We start from the raw sequence: 18,065 nt of genomic DNA, 5'->3' as shown, positions 1-18,065 counted from the left end.
CAGTTCCCTTTTTTGCTTTTTACTACTACCTGTCTCATAGGTTCAAAATGTTATATATATTTTTTTAATTAAATCTTTATTGTTCAGATTACATTTGTTCCTCTTTTTTTCCCCCCCATAACTCCCCTCCTCCCAGTTCCCGCCCCACCCTCCGCCCTCACTCCCCACCCACTGTCCTCATCCATAGGTGCACGATTTTTGTCCAGTCTCTTCCCGAATCTCCCACACCCCTTTCCCCCCCAGGAATAGTCAGTCCATTCCCTTTCTATGTCCCTGATTCTATTATAATCAACAGTTCATTCTCTTCATCAGATTATTTATTCACTTGATTCTTAGATTCACTTGTTGATAGATGCATATTTGTTGTTCATAATTTGTATCTTTACCTTTTTCTTCCTCTTCCTCTTCTTAAAGGATACCTTTCAGCATTTCATATAATCCTGGTTTGGTGGTGATGAACTCCTTTAGCTTTTCCTTATCTGTGAAGCTCTTTATCTGACCTTCAGTTCTGAATGATAGCTTTGCTGGATAAAGTAATCTTGGTTGTAGGTTCTTGGTATTCATCACTTTGAATATTTCTTGCCACTCCCTTCTGGCCTGCAAAGTTTCTGTTGAGAAATCAGCTGACAGTCGTATGGGTATTCCCTTGTAGGTAACTGAGTTTCTTTCTCTTGCTGTTTTTAAGATTCTCTCTTTATCTTTTGCTCTTGGCATTTTAATTATGATGTGTCTTGGTGTGGTCCTCTTTGGATTCCTTTTGTTTGGGGTTCTCCGCGCTTCTTGGACCTGTAAGTCCATTTCTTTCACCAGGTGGGGGAAGTTTTCTGTCATTATTTCTTCAAATAGGTTTTCAATATCTTGCTCTCTCTCATCTTCTGGCACCCCTATAATTCTGATGTTGGTACGCTTGAAGCTGTCCCAGAGGCTCCTTACACTATGCTCGCATTTTTGGATTCTTTTTTCATTTTGCTTTTCCGGTTGGGTGTTTTTTGCTTCCTCGCATTTCAAATCATTGACTTGATTCTTGCGCTCCTCTGGTCTGCTGTCGGGAGTCTGTATAATATTCGTTATTTCAGTCCGTGTATGCTTAATTTCTAGTTGGTTCCCCAATATAAGATCGAGGGTCTTATTAGTTTTCTTGTAGATCTCATTAAGTTTATCGGCGGCTTCTAAACAGTTCTTGAGAGACCTTAAAAGTGTGGTTCTGAACTCTATATCTTCCATTGACAATTTTGTCCTGTTTCTTTGTCTCCGCATTTTGTTATGCTTCCTTGGTGCACCCCCTAGTGGTCTTTGTTCGCAGTCTTATAGTTAAATCTTGATTGTTGTAGCTAATTCCAGGGAGGGTTTGACCTCCAGGCCAAGTGGCTATGAGAATCAGCTGTGTCAGCAGTGAGAGAACTTCTGTCCTCTAGGGAGGTGCTAATCTAGCCTTTGCCTGAGGCTATCCGGTAAAAGCCTCTGTGCAGGGCTTGGGCGGGGCGGGTCGCACAGGATCAACAGGGTGGGCCGGAGAGAGCAGTTATGGCGGCTCTCAGTCCTGTCCCCAGGGGCTCTGCCTCTCTGAGTCCCAGCACCCGCTGCAAAGCTCGGAGAGAAAGCTGCACTCGCTCTGACCAAAGCCAGACAGTCCCGCTTCTCCCGTTTGAGTCTGGGTTCCTAAAGACTCGCCCGGATCTGGAGCTCAGAGTCTGCGACTCCCTCCCGATTGAAAACGCCAACCGCGCCCTCCGCCGCCAGCCCGCTCCGCGCACTCCGCACCTCAGAATTTGACTTCAGCACTGCGCCTCCTCTGAGTGTCTGTATGCGTTTCTCTTTCCTCCTAGTTGTAGGACTTCCACTCAGCCAGCGTTCCTGTGGTTCTGGGTGATGTCCCTTCTGTTTTTTGGTTTCACTTTTGAAGTAGTTGTTCAAAGCAGCAAACTCCGGCGTTAACCTATGCCGCCATCTTGGTTCTCCCAAAATGTTATATTGATTGCTGCCTGATCATAGTAGCCTTGTGACATTGATGATGTCATTTTACTTCCCCAGGCCTTAATTTTCTCATTTGCAAAGTGAAAGAATTGAATTTGATATTATTAGTTTTCCAGTCTCAGTCATTGATATTTTCCCTGTTGAACATTTCCAAGGTATGTGTAAGTTTATCTCTTTCTACTGGTGAAAAATTGTTCTTTTAACAGAGAATTGAATGAGCTTGTATTTTGAGGGTAGGCGGGGCATCACCAGAGGATCGGGGCAGGTATCATTGGAAAGGTAGTCCTGGCAAACATTTTATTGTGTACATAGGTGTGTATGACAGATGAATCCATCACTGTGTAACTGGGTGATCAGGGGCTAGGTAGGCATAGGCTTGCACATGCTTTTGTGATTAGAAAGGAGAGAGAATGATTTCTGTTACAAAGAAATAGCCATTTTTATGAACTTGCCAAGAAGAGGAATGGTCCTTACTGATGAAATCCTTGAAGCTTTGCATATGGCTAACTCTCTACTTGATTGATACTTAAAAGTGTAGTTCCCACTGGCAAGCTCCTTTCAACATTTTCCATCCTGTAAGTGTTTTTTTTTTATTTTCCTTTGGCATTAGAATGCTTTTATTTTCTTCATAAAATATTCCGAGTTTGGGAGGATAGGGGCCCTTTTCCACAGCTGAAGTTATTCCAAGTTTCATTCCCCTGAAGAATCGGCTTTCTTTCCTTGAAGCTTTCAATCACCACATCTGCTGCTTTATTTCCACTCAGTAAGTTAGAACATGTTTTCATTTAGTCATTGATTTGGGGCTTTGTAAAAATCTGAAGGAAATTAGTAAATAGACAGTAATATCTATGAATAATATTTTGCCTGGAAATTTCTAAGTATAATGAAGAGGATAAAAATTTTTAGAAGTTAGAGTTTTGAATGAAGATACCGAGAAACAGATTTAGCAGATCAGTTTCAGAAAATATACATCTTCTAATGGTGTTTTAATAAACACTGGAAATCATTAATGTGTTTTCTACATTTAGGATTAAATGGCAATTTCTTTCATGAACTTTTTAATCTGTTTTTTTTTTTCAGGATTTGGTTATGTTTTATTTTTTCCATGGTTGCACTTATAAAATTGTGGATTTGACAAAGCCTTGCTGGTATCTGGTGTCCCACCTTATTAACTATAAGACATCATGAATAAACCTGCAATTGCTTCATGAGTATGGTGGCTTTAATGTCTGCAGAAAAACGTTGTCCTCCCCTCTCTTCTTTCATTCTGTTACCTTCTGGAAAAGCACTTACATTGTCATCTTTTGCATGCATATCCTAGATTATTCAGCCAAAGTATTTTTTCAATTTCATTTTTCATGAAGTTATGCTTTTTCTTTCGTTCTTTTTTTTTTTTTAAATATATTTTATTGAGTTTTCACAGAGAGGAAAGGAGAGAGACAGAGAGCCAGAAACATCGATGAGAGAGAAACATCGACCAGCCGCCTCCCGCACACTCCCCACTGGGGATGTGCCCGCAACCCAGGCACATGCCCTTGACCGGAATCGAACCCGGGACCCCTCAGTCCGCAGGCCGACGCTCTATCCACTGAGCCAAACCAGTTTCGGCTCGTTCTTTTTTAAAAAACATTGATTAGAGCATTCTGGATAAAAATTTTGAATATATCCCTAGCCAGGTGACTTAGTTGTTGGAATGTTGTCCCATACACCAAAAGGTGGCAGATTCCATCCCCAGTCAGGGCACATACCTGGGTTGTGGGTTCAATTCCCAGTTGGGGCATGTACAGTGGGCAATTGATTGATGTTTCTCACTCACATAGATGTTTCTCTTTCTCTTTCTCTCTTTCTCTCCCCCTCTCTCTTCTTCCCCCTTCCTCTACCTCTAAAAAATCAATAAAACATAGTCTCCAGTGAGGATTAAAACAATTTTTTGAATCTAATTTAATGTCATGAATTAACTAAAAATATTATAAGAGGAGATTTTTTACTGAATTCAACTCATTATTCACTCACTGTGTGAGTACTTACTAAACACAAGGCAGTGTCAGTGTGTTTTCGTGCTATGGGAAACAAAAAGATGAAGTAGATAAAAAATTGGTAGAATAAAGCTAGATTAATATCTCCTACCATTAAAGGAAATGAACACAGAATACAAACACAAGGATGAGATTCTTCAGCAGCATCCAAACAAGGAAAGATGCCTGAGCTAATGGCATTTTTACTTTGGGAACAGTGGCAACCAAGGGAAAACCTAAGATTTGGGGCATGCTCTCGACTGCCTGTCTCCCTCCAGAAGCCATATATGTGAGTAGGTGAAACTTAAGATATCTTACTGATACTCCAAATTGGGAGTGAAGTGGAGTGAGTAGGTAATCTCAGTTTTCCCTTCTCTTGACTGAGAGTCAGTGGACAAGACTTCCGGAAAGAGAGGGAAAAAGCTGGAAAAGTGATATGCTGGAAGGGAAGGCCCAGAGCTCCATGCTGAACTGCGGAGACAAACTAAAGTCTGAGAAGTACTCCAAGGCCATTGGTTTACCTCAGGACTTGGGAGAATACACTCTGCTACAGGATCTTTTATGTTGATTGTTCTGGTATTTCCTTCATATTTCAAAATAACATATTTGTATAACCTCTTGTTGATATTTCAGTGTTAGTCATCATCATTTGTCTTCCCCTCCCCAGCACCTTTCCCTTCTTCCTCTCTCCCAATATAGTTATATTATAATTTTAGTTAGATTAGTATTTAGTGTTTATCTTATTATGGCTATGTAAGCCATTTGCTACATTATTTACTTTTCTTCCTTGCACAGATTTTTGTATGCCTTGGAGTGAATAATCAGCTTGTTTTCTTTTCAATGTACTTGCCCCTAAATCAACTGTAGACTCAGTGTTCCAAAGTTCTTCTTATGAAATTCTGACACATCAAGTATTAGTTTCATCTTTCTGAGGAAATTTAAAGCAATTGTCTTCTATGCATGTTATATAGTTTTTATCATGGTATCTCCCTACACTGTCATTCAAGGATTCCCTTCTTCTTTCTCCTTTGTTGAATCTACTTTATCCTGTATCTATGTCATGCTCTTTCTTGGTTTATTCTCTTGTTTTGGTAGAGAATATCCTTGAGTAGCTTTCTTGGAAAGGGTGCATGGAACTCAATTTGAGACCTTGAATGTCTAAAAATATATTTAATTGAACCATCATGAAGACTGCTAGTTTGGGCATACAATTATTGTGGAAATAAGTTTTCTTCAGAATTTTAATGGCATTGTTCCAATGAATTCTAGCTTCCAGTAGTATATTAAGAAGTCTAAAACCATATGGACTCCTGATCATTTATATGAGGCTTGCCCTCCTCTACCACCCTCTGCTGGAAACTTGTGGAATCTTCTAACTCCAGTGTTTTAAAATTTCATGTTGATGTGCCCTGCCAGGGATCTGTTTTTGTTTTGTTTTGTTTTGTTTGTTTTTCCCCATTGTCTTGGGTACTCAGTGGGCCCTTTTAATTTAGAAACTCATATTCTTCATTTTTGGGACATTTTCTTGAACTATTTAATTGATTTTTTCCTGCTATTTGCTCTATTTCTCTTTGTGTAACTTTTATTTTGATATTACTATACTTTCTGTAAGATTTCCTCAGATTATCTTTGAAACTTTCTACTAAGCTTTTATTTTTGAATTTTAAAAGATATATAATGAAGAAATTAAGTATTTTTGGCCACAGGATTAAGTCTGTAGTTAGGCTGGCTTTCAAGATCCCTAACATCTTGCCCTAGCCATTTTGGCTCAGTGAACAGAGCGTCTGCCTATGAACTCAAGGATCCCGGGTTAGATTCCAGTCAAGGGCACTGCCTGGGTTGCAGGCTCGATCCCCAGTAGGGGGCGTGCAGGAGGCAGTTAATCAATGAATCTCTCTCATCATTGATGTTTCTATATCGCTCTCCCTTCCTCTCTGAAATCAATAAAAAAAATACTTTTAAAAAAGATCCCTACAATCTTGATATTTTATAACTGTGCCTACACTTAGAATGAGGTTTAACTTGTCCCATAAACCTTCAGCTCTCTTTATACCTATCATCTCCTAAAGAAAATGTGTGGACTCCACTTGTTGTACTGCCTCAGAAGTGATCACATCTATTCATTTTGTGTATCCCAATGCCTAGCACAGTGCCTCACACATACCAGTCACACATTGTTTTACGATTGATTACACCTACCATGGGCAAGATGATAGGAAAAAAAGATACAAAGACAACTCAGAAATCTTCTTTGCATCAAGGATCAAATAAGTTTCATTTAGACATATAAAGAACCTTTCTATTAAGCTTTCTCTTTCTGCTATTATGTTTTTAATTTCCAAGTGCTCTTTTTAATTTTTTGAATGTTTGTTTTCCAATAGCATCCCATTATTTCATCTTCATAAATAACATTTATCTCTCATTGAGACTTTCCCTGATGACTCTATTTAAAATTGCATTCCCAATTCTGACCCCGTTATCTGTAGAATATGTTTCATGAGGGTAGAGATATTTTTTCCCCACTAGTATTTTACCAGAATCTCAGTGTCTAGCACATAGTAAATGTTTAAATATTTCTGGAATAAGCTGGATTATCTTTCTGATGGTATTAATAATATACATTTAATTATTTCTCCTAGTATAGATCTAATCTTTTTTTTTGGTGTTACCTTTTTATATTTTTACTAGAGGCCTAGTGCACAAAAGTCATGCACGGGTTAGGGGAGTAAGTCGCTCATCCTGGCCTGCAATCTCTCACAATCCAGGACCACCCAGTGGACGTTGGACATTCCTCTCGCAATCCAGGACCACTGGCTCCTAACCACTGGCCTGCCTGCTTGCCTGATTGCCCCTAACCACTCTGCATGACTGCCTGATCACCCTAACCCTTCTGCCTGCCTGCCTTCCTGATCACCCCTAACCACTTGCCTGCCTGCCTGATCACCCCTAACCACCTCTGCCTGCCTGTCTGATCACCCCTAACCACTCACCTGCCTGCCTGATCACCCCTAACTGCCTCTGCCTGCTTGATCGCCCCAAACCAGTTGCCTGCCTACCTGATTGCCTCTAACCACCTTTGCTTGCCTGATCACCCCTAACCACTAGCCTGCCTGATCACCCCTAACCGCTTGCCTGCCTGTCTGATCACCCTTAACCACTCACATGCCTGCCTGATTGCTCCTAACTGCTCTGCCTGCCTCATAGCCCCTAACCACTCACCTGCCTGTCTGATCACCCCTAACTGCCTTGGCCTTTGCCACTGCGGCTTCGTCCAGAAGGACGTCCAGAATGACATCCGGAAGGTTGTTTGGCTGTCCGGTCTAATTAGCATATTATGCTTTTATTATTATAGACTAGAGGCCCGGTGCACAAAAATTTGTGCACTCGGGGGGGGGGGGTCCCTCAGCCCGGCCTGTGCCCTCTCGCAGTCTGGGACCCCTCGGGAGATAACGACCTGCTGGCTTAGGCCTGCTCCCGGGTGGCAGAGGGCAGGCCTAATCCCTAGGTGCAGCCCCTGGTCAGGCTCAGAGCAGGGCCGATTGGGGAGTTGGGGCGCTGCCCCCTGTCATGCACAGAGCAGGGCCGCCACTGTCACACTCAGGGCAGGGCCGATGGGGAGGTTATGGCTCTACCCCATCACACACAGAGCAGGGCCCATGGGGGGCGGGTTGGGGCGCCGCCCTCTATCACCCACAGAGCAGGGCCGATCAGGGGGTTGGGGCGCCGCCACTCTCACACTCAGGGCAGGGCCGATGGGGAGGTTATGGCTCTACCCCGTCACACACACAGCAGGGCCCGTGGATTGGGAGGTTGCCATACCACCCTCAGTCACGCTCAGGGTAGGGCCGATTGGGGGGTTGGGGCACCGCCCCCTGTCACGCACAGAGCAGAGCCAATCAGGGGGTTGGGACGCTGCCCCCTGTCACGCACAGAGCAGGCCTGATCAGGGGGTTGGGGAGCTCCCCCCTGTCACTCACAGAGTAGGGCTGATAGGGGAGTTGGGGCACCGCCCCCTGTCACACACAGAGCAGGGCCGATCAGGGGGTTGGGGCACCGCCACTGTCACACTCAGGGCAGGGCCGATGGGGAGGTTATGGCTCTACCCCATCACACACAGAGCAGGGCCCATGGGGGGAGGGTTGGGGCGCTGCCCTCTATCACCCACAGAGCAGGGCCGATCAGGGGGTTGGGGCGCCGCCACTCTCACACTCAGGGCAGGGCCGATGGGGAGGTTATGGCTCTACCCCGTCACACACAGAGCAGGGCCCATGGGGTGGGGGCGTTGGGGCGCCGCACCCTGTCACACACAGAGCCGCAGGGCGATCAGGGGGTTTCGGCGCTGCCCCCTGTCATGCTGATCCCGGTGCCAGGAGGCCTCTCGGCTCCTCTGATCCTGGTGCTGGGAGGCATATTACCCTTTTACTATATAGGGTAGAGGCCTGGTGCATGGGTGGGGCTGGCTGGTTTGCCCTGAAGGGTGTCCTGGATCAGGGTGGGGGTCCCCACTCGGGTGCCTGGCCAGCCTGGATGAGGGGATGAGGGCTGTTTGCAGCTGGTCACACACCCTTCAGGGTGGGGGTCCCCACTGGGGTGCCTGGCCAGCCTGGGTGAGGGGATGATGGCTGTTTGCAGCTAGTCACACACCCTTCAGGGTGGGGGTCCCCACTGGGGTGCCTGGCCAGCCTGGGTGAGGGGATGATGGCTGTTTGCAGCTGGTCACACACCCTTCAGGGTGGGGGTCCCCACTGGGGTGCCTGGCCAGTCTGGGTGAGGGGCTGAGGGCTGTTTTCAGGCTGGGACTGAAGCTCCCAACTGCTCCTTTTTTTCTTTATTTTTTTTTTTATTCTGGGCCAGCTTTAGCCTGGCTCCAGCTCTGAGGCTTCTGCTGCTGAAAGCAGGTATCTGGTTTGTTTAGGTTCTATAATCGAAACTCTGTATCAACTCCAGCTCTGAGATCCCAGCTCGCTGAAAGCTGATTTCTGGGGTTTTGTTTAGCTTCTATATTTGTAACTATGTTTCAAACTGCAGGCTCAGAGGCTGGCAAGGCAGGCAGGGAACATTGCAGTCCTCCATCACTGAAGCAAAGAAGTCTCATGTTCAGTTTAAGCTGCCTGGCTGCCGGCCGCCATCTTGGCTGGCAGTTAATTTGCGTATCGCCCTGATTAGCCAATGGGAAGGGTAGCGGTCGTACACCAATTACCATGTTTCTCTTTTATTAGATAGGATTGCTCTTAGATTAGAAAATTTTCTGCAGCTATCTGGTGACACTTCATCATCTGTTTATATTTAAGAATGGGGGTTAAAAGCTGACTGGAGTAAAAGAATAAATAGATGGGACTTGCTATCTGTGGGCTTCATGGTAGAATGATCTTGTTTGGCCATCTTGTTGGATATCTCCTTATGTTGTGTCTAGATCTTCCTTGTTGACTGGTTCAATTACCTGGAGCACATTCTTCCACTCTTTGGATATAATAGTCTGGGAGCAGAGAGGAAGAGGGCTGGAAGAGACTCAGCATCCAGAGTACATATGTTACTAATCTCCCTGTTTTCAGTATGGCCCTAATGCCTTCATCTGGCCATCTTGGCTGGAAGCAGAAGTCAGTTTAATTAAATGGCATATTTCTCAGTCTTCTTTTAATAAAGGGTTGTTTTAACAAACATATTAATGCTGGTGCAAGGCTTTTCCCTTAAAAGCACATAGAGATTTTTTTGTTTGTGTTTTCATTTTGTTTTTAAAGTAACTGGTAATTTAAAGGACCAGTCCATGAGGACCTGTAGAGTAGGGGCCCTGAGATGGATAATTCCTGAGGCTTTTGTCATTCTCTGTTGCTGCGTGCTTTGTTATTGAAGGCTGTTCAAGGTCTCATCAACTTTGGAGTTTTGACCCACTGATTATTTCATAAATTTTAATGAAATACAGATTGAGAGAAATCATTGATGGGGCCACATGGTTGTACCATATTTATGCACTGGCTCAGAATGAAAATCTCTATGAAATTACTGAGTTACCTTTGTGGAAAGCCCCAAACTCCATCTTCTAGCTTGTCTGATCTAGCTAGGACAAATCAAGAGTGATTTGCAGAAACGTCTATGTTCTTGGCACATTGCTATGATTTATTTTTAAGGCACAGAAAATTGTCTAAATATTAGCACACATATTACAGATTTGCAAATAAACTATATATAGTTATATAGAGCATGCTGTGATTTCTAAGGAGTCTGTAAAGAATGTGGTTTAACTTGCCAGTGTGTAATAATAAACTTATTTTTTGTGTGATTATGAGCTTTATTTATAATTCAATAGCAGATGTTTATTTTCATTAAGTTACAATTCTAATGTTTTTGGCTTAACTAAAATTTCCTTTATATCTCACAAAATAAAAAAAATTAGACTGAAAGTTTCTTTCGAAAGATCCTTCAGATGGGACCAGGTTATTTTAGAAACAGATTTAATTATCCATGATAATAAGGAGTAGGGAGCGAAAAGGAAATTGTGATCTTTGAAGAACCCCTAAATATCATTTTAGTCCATCACTTCAGCTTTCCCTACTGCTACCAGACCCACTCACTCACAGGGCACTATTGTTGTCTTGGGATCGATCCTGGCTCTCTTAGTTTCTGCAGCCTACTCACTGAGCCAATGAACAGTGTAATAGCCCAAAGCTAGGGAGAACAAAGGACCTAGATCATTTAAAACTAAAAAATTAACAGCAGAATAATGAGCGATCGACTGCCTTTCCTTGCTGGGTTCCAATTTTTTTTATCAGAGTGTTTTTTCTTACCATTTTACACTTTCTTAATCACAACAGCCTATATAAATACTTGACTATTGGGTGGGATAAAAATGAAAAAAGGGATTAGAAAAAGCATGTACTCTTTTTTAAAAATTAAGCCTTTAGATGGACTTTAACAACTTAAATATATTAAATGCTATTCCTGCCTTAGCCTGTCTTGCTCAGTGGTTAGAGCGTTGGCTCACAGATTGAAGGGTTTTGGGTTTGATTTTGGTCAAGGGCACATACCTTAGTTGCAGGCTTAATCTCCTAGCCCCAGTCGGGGTATATGTGGGAGGCAGCCAATCGATATGTATCTCTCACATCAAAGTTGATGTTTCTCTCTCTGTCTCTCCCCCTCCCTTACACTCCCTCTAAAAAATATTAGTGGAAAAAAATATCGGGTGAAGATTAACAACAACAACAAAAAGTAACAATATGCTATTCCTAGTTAACAAGTGGAAGTTGTGTTTTGTTTTTGGTGGTCTTTAACAGTATGTTTTTCTTTTCAGCTACTAAGTCAGGATTGTTACCTCCACCACCTGCGCTCCCTCCGAGACCTTGTCCATCACAGGTAGGAGACAGATGTTGATTTCTATAAACTGTTGGGTGGTAGAGAACAGTTGTCCTACCACTGTGTTTCCTTTGTGAGGGTGGATCGCCGCACAACTGGCCGGTCAGGTTTCCAAGAGCCGAGAATGGTTGAACTTTTTCTTATCTAGCTAGTCCCCTAACCTCTTGTGGAAAAGGGAAAATTTCCTCAATAAGCAACCAAGAAAATGTGTACTAGTTCACTCTTGGCTGTAGAAGGTTGCATGTGGTTTTCATACAGACAGGGAGTAGTAAATGGGGAATCTCTCTAATTAAGGTGGGGGACATGGTTTTTCTGTGTAGCATGTGCACTCTTGGTGCCTACAGTATAGTTTCATATGTATTTTAGGAGCTGTGTTAATTCTGAATAAACTAAAAAGAAATGCTTATTAACCTGGGGTCAGTGCTGTGGTTTGGGCCCACAGCACTTTCTTTAGGATAGTATTTTTCCTTGGAAAAATAAGCTGAAACAGCGGGAATTGGGAAAGCATGTCACCAAAAGCTCGTTCACCTGTGAATTTATTCTGCCTTATTTACATGTGCTACTCTGGCCTCATTCATCACCATTCTTTGTAGAGTTGAAAATGAGAAGCAAGCAACAATCTGTGGAGTGTGGTAAAGGGTGCAACAGATCCTTTTTATTCATTTCTGCTTAAGAGACTTTCTATCTTTAAAGACCTTCTCTGACTTTTGGCAGACAATGTTGGGCAATTTCTCAGTAAGTACTCTCAGTTTCTACCATATTGCTCTGGGTAGTTCAGAGCATACCTTTCCATATCAGCATCTCAGGACTTGCTGAGTCACTAAAACCACTTAACACTTGTTTGTCCTTTTAGAGAATTAGATGGTTTTTGGCATTCACTCAAACTTGAGATGTAAATACTGTGAGGTATTGATTTCCTGCTTCAGTTTGAAGTGGAATAAAAGCCCTGTTCTTCCTTACCACATATAAACAAGTGAGAACCTCTTTTCCAATACTCCAGCAATGGGTTTAAGAGATGTTGTTGGGTAATCTGTCAATAAGTATTTATCGAGTCTCTGCTATATATCTAATGCCCAGTTTTAGTTCCACCCTAAGCATTTTTCTGGTTATAATTTCTGCTTGTTTAATTATTGAGCATCTACAATATTGAGCATCTACAATAGACCAGGCATTAAGCAAAGTGCTTTCAATGCATTCTTTCATCTTCACAAAAATTCTATGGCATCGGTACTAATATTATCCTTTTTGTTTTTACAGATGAGGAAATTGAAGCATACAGGGGTTAAGCAAGTCACCCAAGGTGACATAGCTAGTAAATAGTAGAGCCAGCTCCCAAACTGAGGCCCATCTCCTGCAGATCCCTCCCCTCCCCATCATTGGAGTCAGAATGTCTCTGTATACAGGAAGACAGTGATCCATAACACTGGCAATTGAGGCTTTCACCACGTCCCCCTAAGGAGGACCTAGATGAGATGAGGCTCTGGATTTGCACCAACAGCAAACCTGGACTTTGTCACAGCAAAATTAGTGGGCATTCTGCCAGCTGCTGCCTTCAAATGGGCTTGGGAGTCACCTGGATGAATGAATGGAAGGCCTGTCTGAAAGGGCTTTTGTGACCAACCTCCTTATCTTTCTCCTGCTGTGCAAGAGCCAATAGTTACTTCTCCTTGTGCTTCTGCTATCAGCAGTCCTCATCTGAGCTGCTGGAGGTGGGCTTCCTGCTTGCTTTGGGGCTTAGTGACCCAGGATCTGACAGGAACTGGGAATTCTCAAGTCACTGTTAATGTATGAGACTGCTGCCTTGTCTGCTCCATTTCCCATCACAATGCAAACAGTGAGCCCAGCACTCAGCCCAAGCCTTCAACTCAGCTGCCTAACTATGGAGAGTTTAGACTACAGAAACAGGTGTGTGAGAATTCAGGCAGGAAGCCCCCACCCCACTCTCCACCTTGTGTTCCCCAAACTACTTGTGATAAAAAGGTCTCTGGGAGACATTACTAGGGCCCTGTGGTAAGACACATTTGCAGGCTGCTGCCTCTGTGTGGCTCTGGGAGATTCCCAGTGCATATGAGCCCGTGAAAGGCTTTGAAGTCATACAATAAAGAAACCTGGTCAATTTTGTTAAAGCTGGCAATTTCCTAGCTTGTGTGACCATTCATCTCTTTATTTTTAAAATACCTATTCATATCCGGAGGGCTTAGTGGTTAGGAAACATTATTATACACCAGCCTTAAGGTATTGGTAAGAACATCTTCAAACCCCTTTCATCTGTCACCTCATCTCTATATGTGATTAAAGCTAAATTTTTATATCTTCTGCCAATAGTATTTTTCTAGAAAATGAAAAAGAAAGTTTACTGCACATTAGCTTGGGATTTCAAGTTATGTTTTCAGTTTGTTGTGTTTCCTTCCTCCCTTTCCTATTCCTTCTTGCTTACTCTCCTATGAGTTTTTTTTTCCCACTAAATACTCTAAATTCTTCTTTGCTGTTAAAAATAATTTTGAATGTTCCTTGGACAGTCTTCCTGACTTTGGGAAAAAGATATATATACAGAGTGGAGGAAAAGTAGGTTTGCAGTTGTTCATATGGAAAAAATACAATAATTAATGAATAATAATACGTTAATAAACTGCATTTTGCATACTCACAACTGTAAACCTACTTTTGCCCCATCTTGTACTTAACTACAGATATTTCTTTTATGGGGCTTAAACTAGGGGAGAAACCAGGAAGCCTGGTATAATTAAAATCATTATGTTTATTGTAGTTCTGAGAAGAGATTAAGAGAAATATTTTCAAATTATTTTTGGATTTAAAATTTTCATGTTATTGCTAAATGGGCAAAACTAGGTTGTATAAATAAGATAATGTTTTATTTCCTAGAAAGAAACACTTTTACAAACTATGTGGCCCATCAGTGATGTACTTCCAGGTTTTAAGTATATAAGAGAAAGAGTTTGGCCCTCGCTGGTTTGGCTCGTGCATAGAGCCTTGGCCTTCGGACCTAAGGGTCCAGGTTCAGTTCTGGTCAAGTGCACGTACCTCAGTTGCAGGCTCCTCTGTGGCCCTGGGCCTTAGTTGGGGTGCATGCAGGAGGCAACCAATGTATGTGTTTCTCTCACATCAATATTTCTTTCTGTCTTTCCCTCTCTCTTCCACTCTCTAAAATCAATGGAAAAATATCCTCAGGTGAGGATTAAAAAAAAGAGTTTATATGTTTGCAGCTGTGTGCACAAAGGTATATTTAGATCATTTGTACATATACCAAAAGTATATCTCCACTGTTATTAACTGAGAGAGATGAGTATAGGTTTTCAGCAAAGAACACAGTTTAGCTGGCCTCTACTTACACTAAGCACCACTGTGATATGAACATCTGGATTGAGTTATACAAATGGGGCCCTGGAGTTAGGAAAAGGAATAAATTCAGAGAAACAGATCCTTTTATTTTTCATACTGTAGGTAAGATCAAGAAGGACCCAGTGACTGTGTGAAGAATCAAATGGTTGGTGTCCCCATTTTCCTGTGGACAGGCTAGAGACAGGGCATGTTATTTTGGCTCAGCTCAGAAGAGGTGACACACTTTTTTTTTTTTTTTTTAAGAGACTGATTCATAGCATAAATGACTAAAAGGTGATTAAAGTTAACTGTTTCATAGGGAGCAGTTTTAAAATGAGAGTTAGTTAAGCTTATTAGCTCACTGTGTGCATATAAACTAAATGAAATGCCATCTACAGAACTGGTGCTTGTCCTATAGGTAGAGGTCAGTTCTCTGCTAAGGGCCAGTTAGTACTTCAGGAGCTAAATCCCTTTAATAGTGTTGATCTCATGCCAAATTTCTTATGGCAATTGTAATAGAGCTGCAGCTTCAATGTAATTATCTTTACTAAAGAAAAGATTTTTTTTGATACCAAGCATAATCTGTTCAATTTTATATTAGCACCACATTTGATGAATCTGGGCTCTCTGTAGACTAATGTGCTCAGAATTTTCCTATTTATATCACTGATGGCTCACCTTATAATGGCAGGTGCTCCTCACCAGCAGTCTGATGAGTACTAAAGTAGCATTATAAGAAGAAAGCATTATGAAGGAAGCACTTTATCAATACTTTGAAGCTTTGAGAGACAGAGGAGGGTTTCATGGAAGGGCTGAGGTGACCAATGAAATGAGTTTTATTTTTAAAAGTTTTTTTTTTTTGTTAATCCTCACCCAGGGATATTTTTCCCATTTATTTTTAGAGAGAGTTGAAGGGAGGGAGGAAGGAAGAGATAGATAGATAGATAGATAGATAGATAGATAGATAGATAGATAGATGATAGAGAGATTGAGAAGAAGAGGAAGAGAAGAGAAAAACATTGATGTGAGAGATACATCGATTAGTTGCTTCCCGAATGCACCCCAAGTGGGGCCGGGGATCGAACCTGCAACCCAGGTACATGCTGTTGACTGGGGATCAAACCTGAAACCCTTTGGTGCGGGGGCCGATGCTCTAACCAGCGAGCACACTGGTCAGGGCTAAAATGAGCTTTACAGAAACAAGATAACTTCTTTTTAGATGATTGAGGCATTCAGAGATTTACTGTAGAGAAAAAGAAAATGCAAAGGAACAGGCATGCAAAGAGGTCCCCATGTGTTCCAGGAACTGCCTGAAGTTTGGAAAAGCATGAGATGTTGGGGGAGAGAGATCTAGTGTTTGGAGGCGGCAGTGAAAAAAGCAAGTAGCCCACTCACTCCAGTCCCATTGCTGCCAGAGCTGTGGGAGAGGAAGGGCCTCCTGACAAGAGAGCTCCGTCTGAGAGCAGCCCCTTAAGACAGAGCGCAGGGTGTTACTTAGCTTAGCAGTGCTCATTTCTGTGCGCCCTGGAATCATCTGGGGGAACTAAACCTACTGAGGTCTGGGTCTCACACCCAGAAATTTTGGTGTGGGGTGAGGCTGGGGAACTGGGAGTTTTAAGAAGCTTCCCAGGTGATTCTGAAATGCAGCGAAGACTGAGAAGCAGTGATTTAAGGCAAGAGGAAGGATTGTTCAGTGGAGATGTTGAAAATATAGGAGATTTGTTGATGATGTGCCATGAGTTCTTCAAGGGCACAGTGGAAGGCTTTCTTGAGTTGGGGAGGGTGGGAGGTGGGAGGTCAAATTACGACTGCACTCAGATCCCATGGCGACAAAAACCCAGATCACGACAGTGGCCTGGGCCTTGTGCTTCTTGTGATGAATGATGCCCACAGGATCAGAGAACACTATGAGGAGGTTTTTCTGGAAGGACTAGTCACTGTGTGCTGCAGGTCCTGTGTGTACTGTTGTGAAGGACTAGCCAAGAACACAGATGGCTAACCTCTCTTGTAACTTTGTCATGTGCCTAGAATCAGGTTCCTAAGGCAATACTACACCCAATAGGAATATGCTGGGCATGCTGCTCTGTTTCAAAGCCAAGTTGCTTAGATACAGCTTTTTATAAAGTACTGCCTATGTTTCATTTAAAAGGAAAGATTGAGGCTCACATAAACTCAAATGGCCACTTGGAGGCCCTGACTTCTGAAATATTTGACAGTCTGTGTTTTAAAAAATACCCTGTCCTTGTAAATTAATATCCTATCACTTCAAGTGTTCTTTCCATAAGTTAATGGAAATGAGAAAATTAGACTAGATGGCTCCTTCTAATGCTTATGATCTCTGATTCTGTATCTTGTTCTTCTGTCCAAGAAAAATTTTGTTGCAAATATAGATGAAACATCATCCTACACAATTGGGGGACAAGATGGCTTAGTCTAATTTCTCCCTGCTCTACCCTGCTAAATTTTTTTTTTTAGTTTTTACAACTAAAAACCCTGGACATAATATAACAGAAGGAGGACTTTAAAAGATATAAAGAGGAAAGTAACTAGCTATGGTCTTAGGACCTGAGGAATGGCATGGCAGTGTGTTCCCTGAAAAAATTTTAAAGTCTCCCATGTATTCTGGACTGGGCACTATAGAAGCCTACAACCTGGAACCATAAACAGACACAGGCCACCCCCCCCCCCCCAAGTCTACTGTCTAGCCAAAGGACTGGAAAATGGATAACCAAGCTGGATATAAATCTTTGGCAATACCTGCCCTACTCCAGCCAATCACCATGGATACCCTTTCCTCTGACATCAGCAAAGACTAACTGAGGAGTATGGTATCTTGCCCCTTACCTGGTGGCAACCAGCCCGGGGTGGTGCTTTCCTACCTGGCGGAGATGGCTTCAACAGAGACCAAAGAGGGAATCTAGTCTCCTAACCCCAGCCTTATGGCAGCAGGTGGCCTGGGAGGCACTTTACACCCCCACAGACAGTGTCACTAGAGACCGAAACCTCTCCAGATAAGCAAAAACTCAAGGAAGTTGTCACTAGTAGACCTTCCCTATAGGAAATGCTAAAGGGAGTGAGTCTTCTTCGCTGAAATGAAAGGATACTAGACCTTACCTTGAAGCCATATAAAGAAATGAAGGATGGTAAAGGTAGCTACATTGGTAAAAATAAAAGCCAGTAGTGTTGCAGCATGGGTTTGTAACGCCTCTTTTATATTTATATATGATTTAAAAGGGAAATACTTAAAACAATAATTATGTATCTGTTAATGGGCACATATATAAATATACAATTTGTGACAATATATAAGGGGCAGTGGGGCTGTAAAGGAGCAGAGTTTTTGTATATTATTGAAACTAAATTGGTATTAATTCAAATTTGATTGTTAAA

General features: G+C 42.5%; 1 protein-coding gene across 6 annotated transcripts in view; it reads left to right on the top strand.

The window, feature by feature from the left end:
• REPS2 (RALBP1 associated Eps domain containing 2) overlaps positions 1–18,065 on the top strand; it is a 193,506-nt gene that overhangs the window by 131,029 nt on the left and 44,412 nt on the right. For all 6 annotated transcript variants that reach the window (XM_036305527.1, XM_036305531.1, XM_036305528.1 and 3 more), the window contains one exon: positions 11,275–11,336. In XM_036305527.1, coding sequence (XP_036161420.1) covers positions 11,275–11,336 — 62 coding nt within the window. The remainder of the gene's footprint in view (positions 1–11,274; positions 11,337–18,065) is intronic.

The sequence above is a fragment of the Myotis myotis genome, unplaced genomic scaffold (genome assembly GCF_014108235.1).
Source record: "Myotis myotis isolate mMyoMyo1 unplaced genomic scaffold, mMyoMyo1.p scaffold_m19_p_4, whole genome shotgun sequence".
Classification (NCBI taxonomy): domain Eukaryota; kingdom Metazoa; phylum Chordata; class Mammalia; order Chiroptera; family Vespertilionidae; genus Myotis; species Myotis myotis.
The sequence above is the reverse complement of the archived record's forward strand: the minus strand, read 5'-3'. Positions and strand labels throughout refer to the sequence as shown.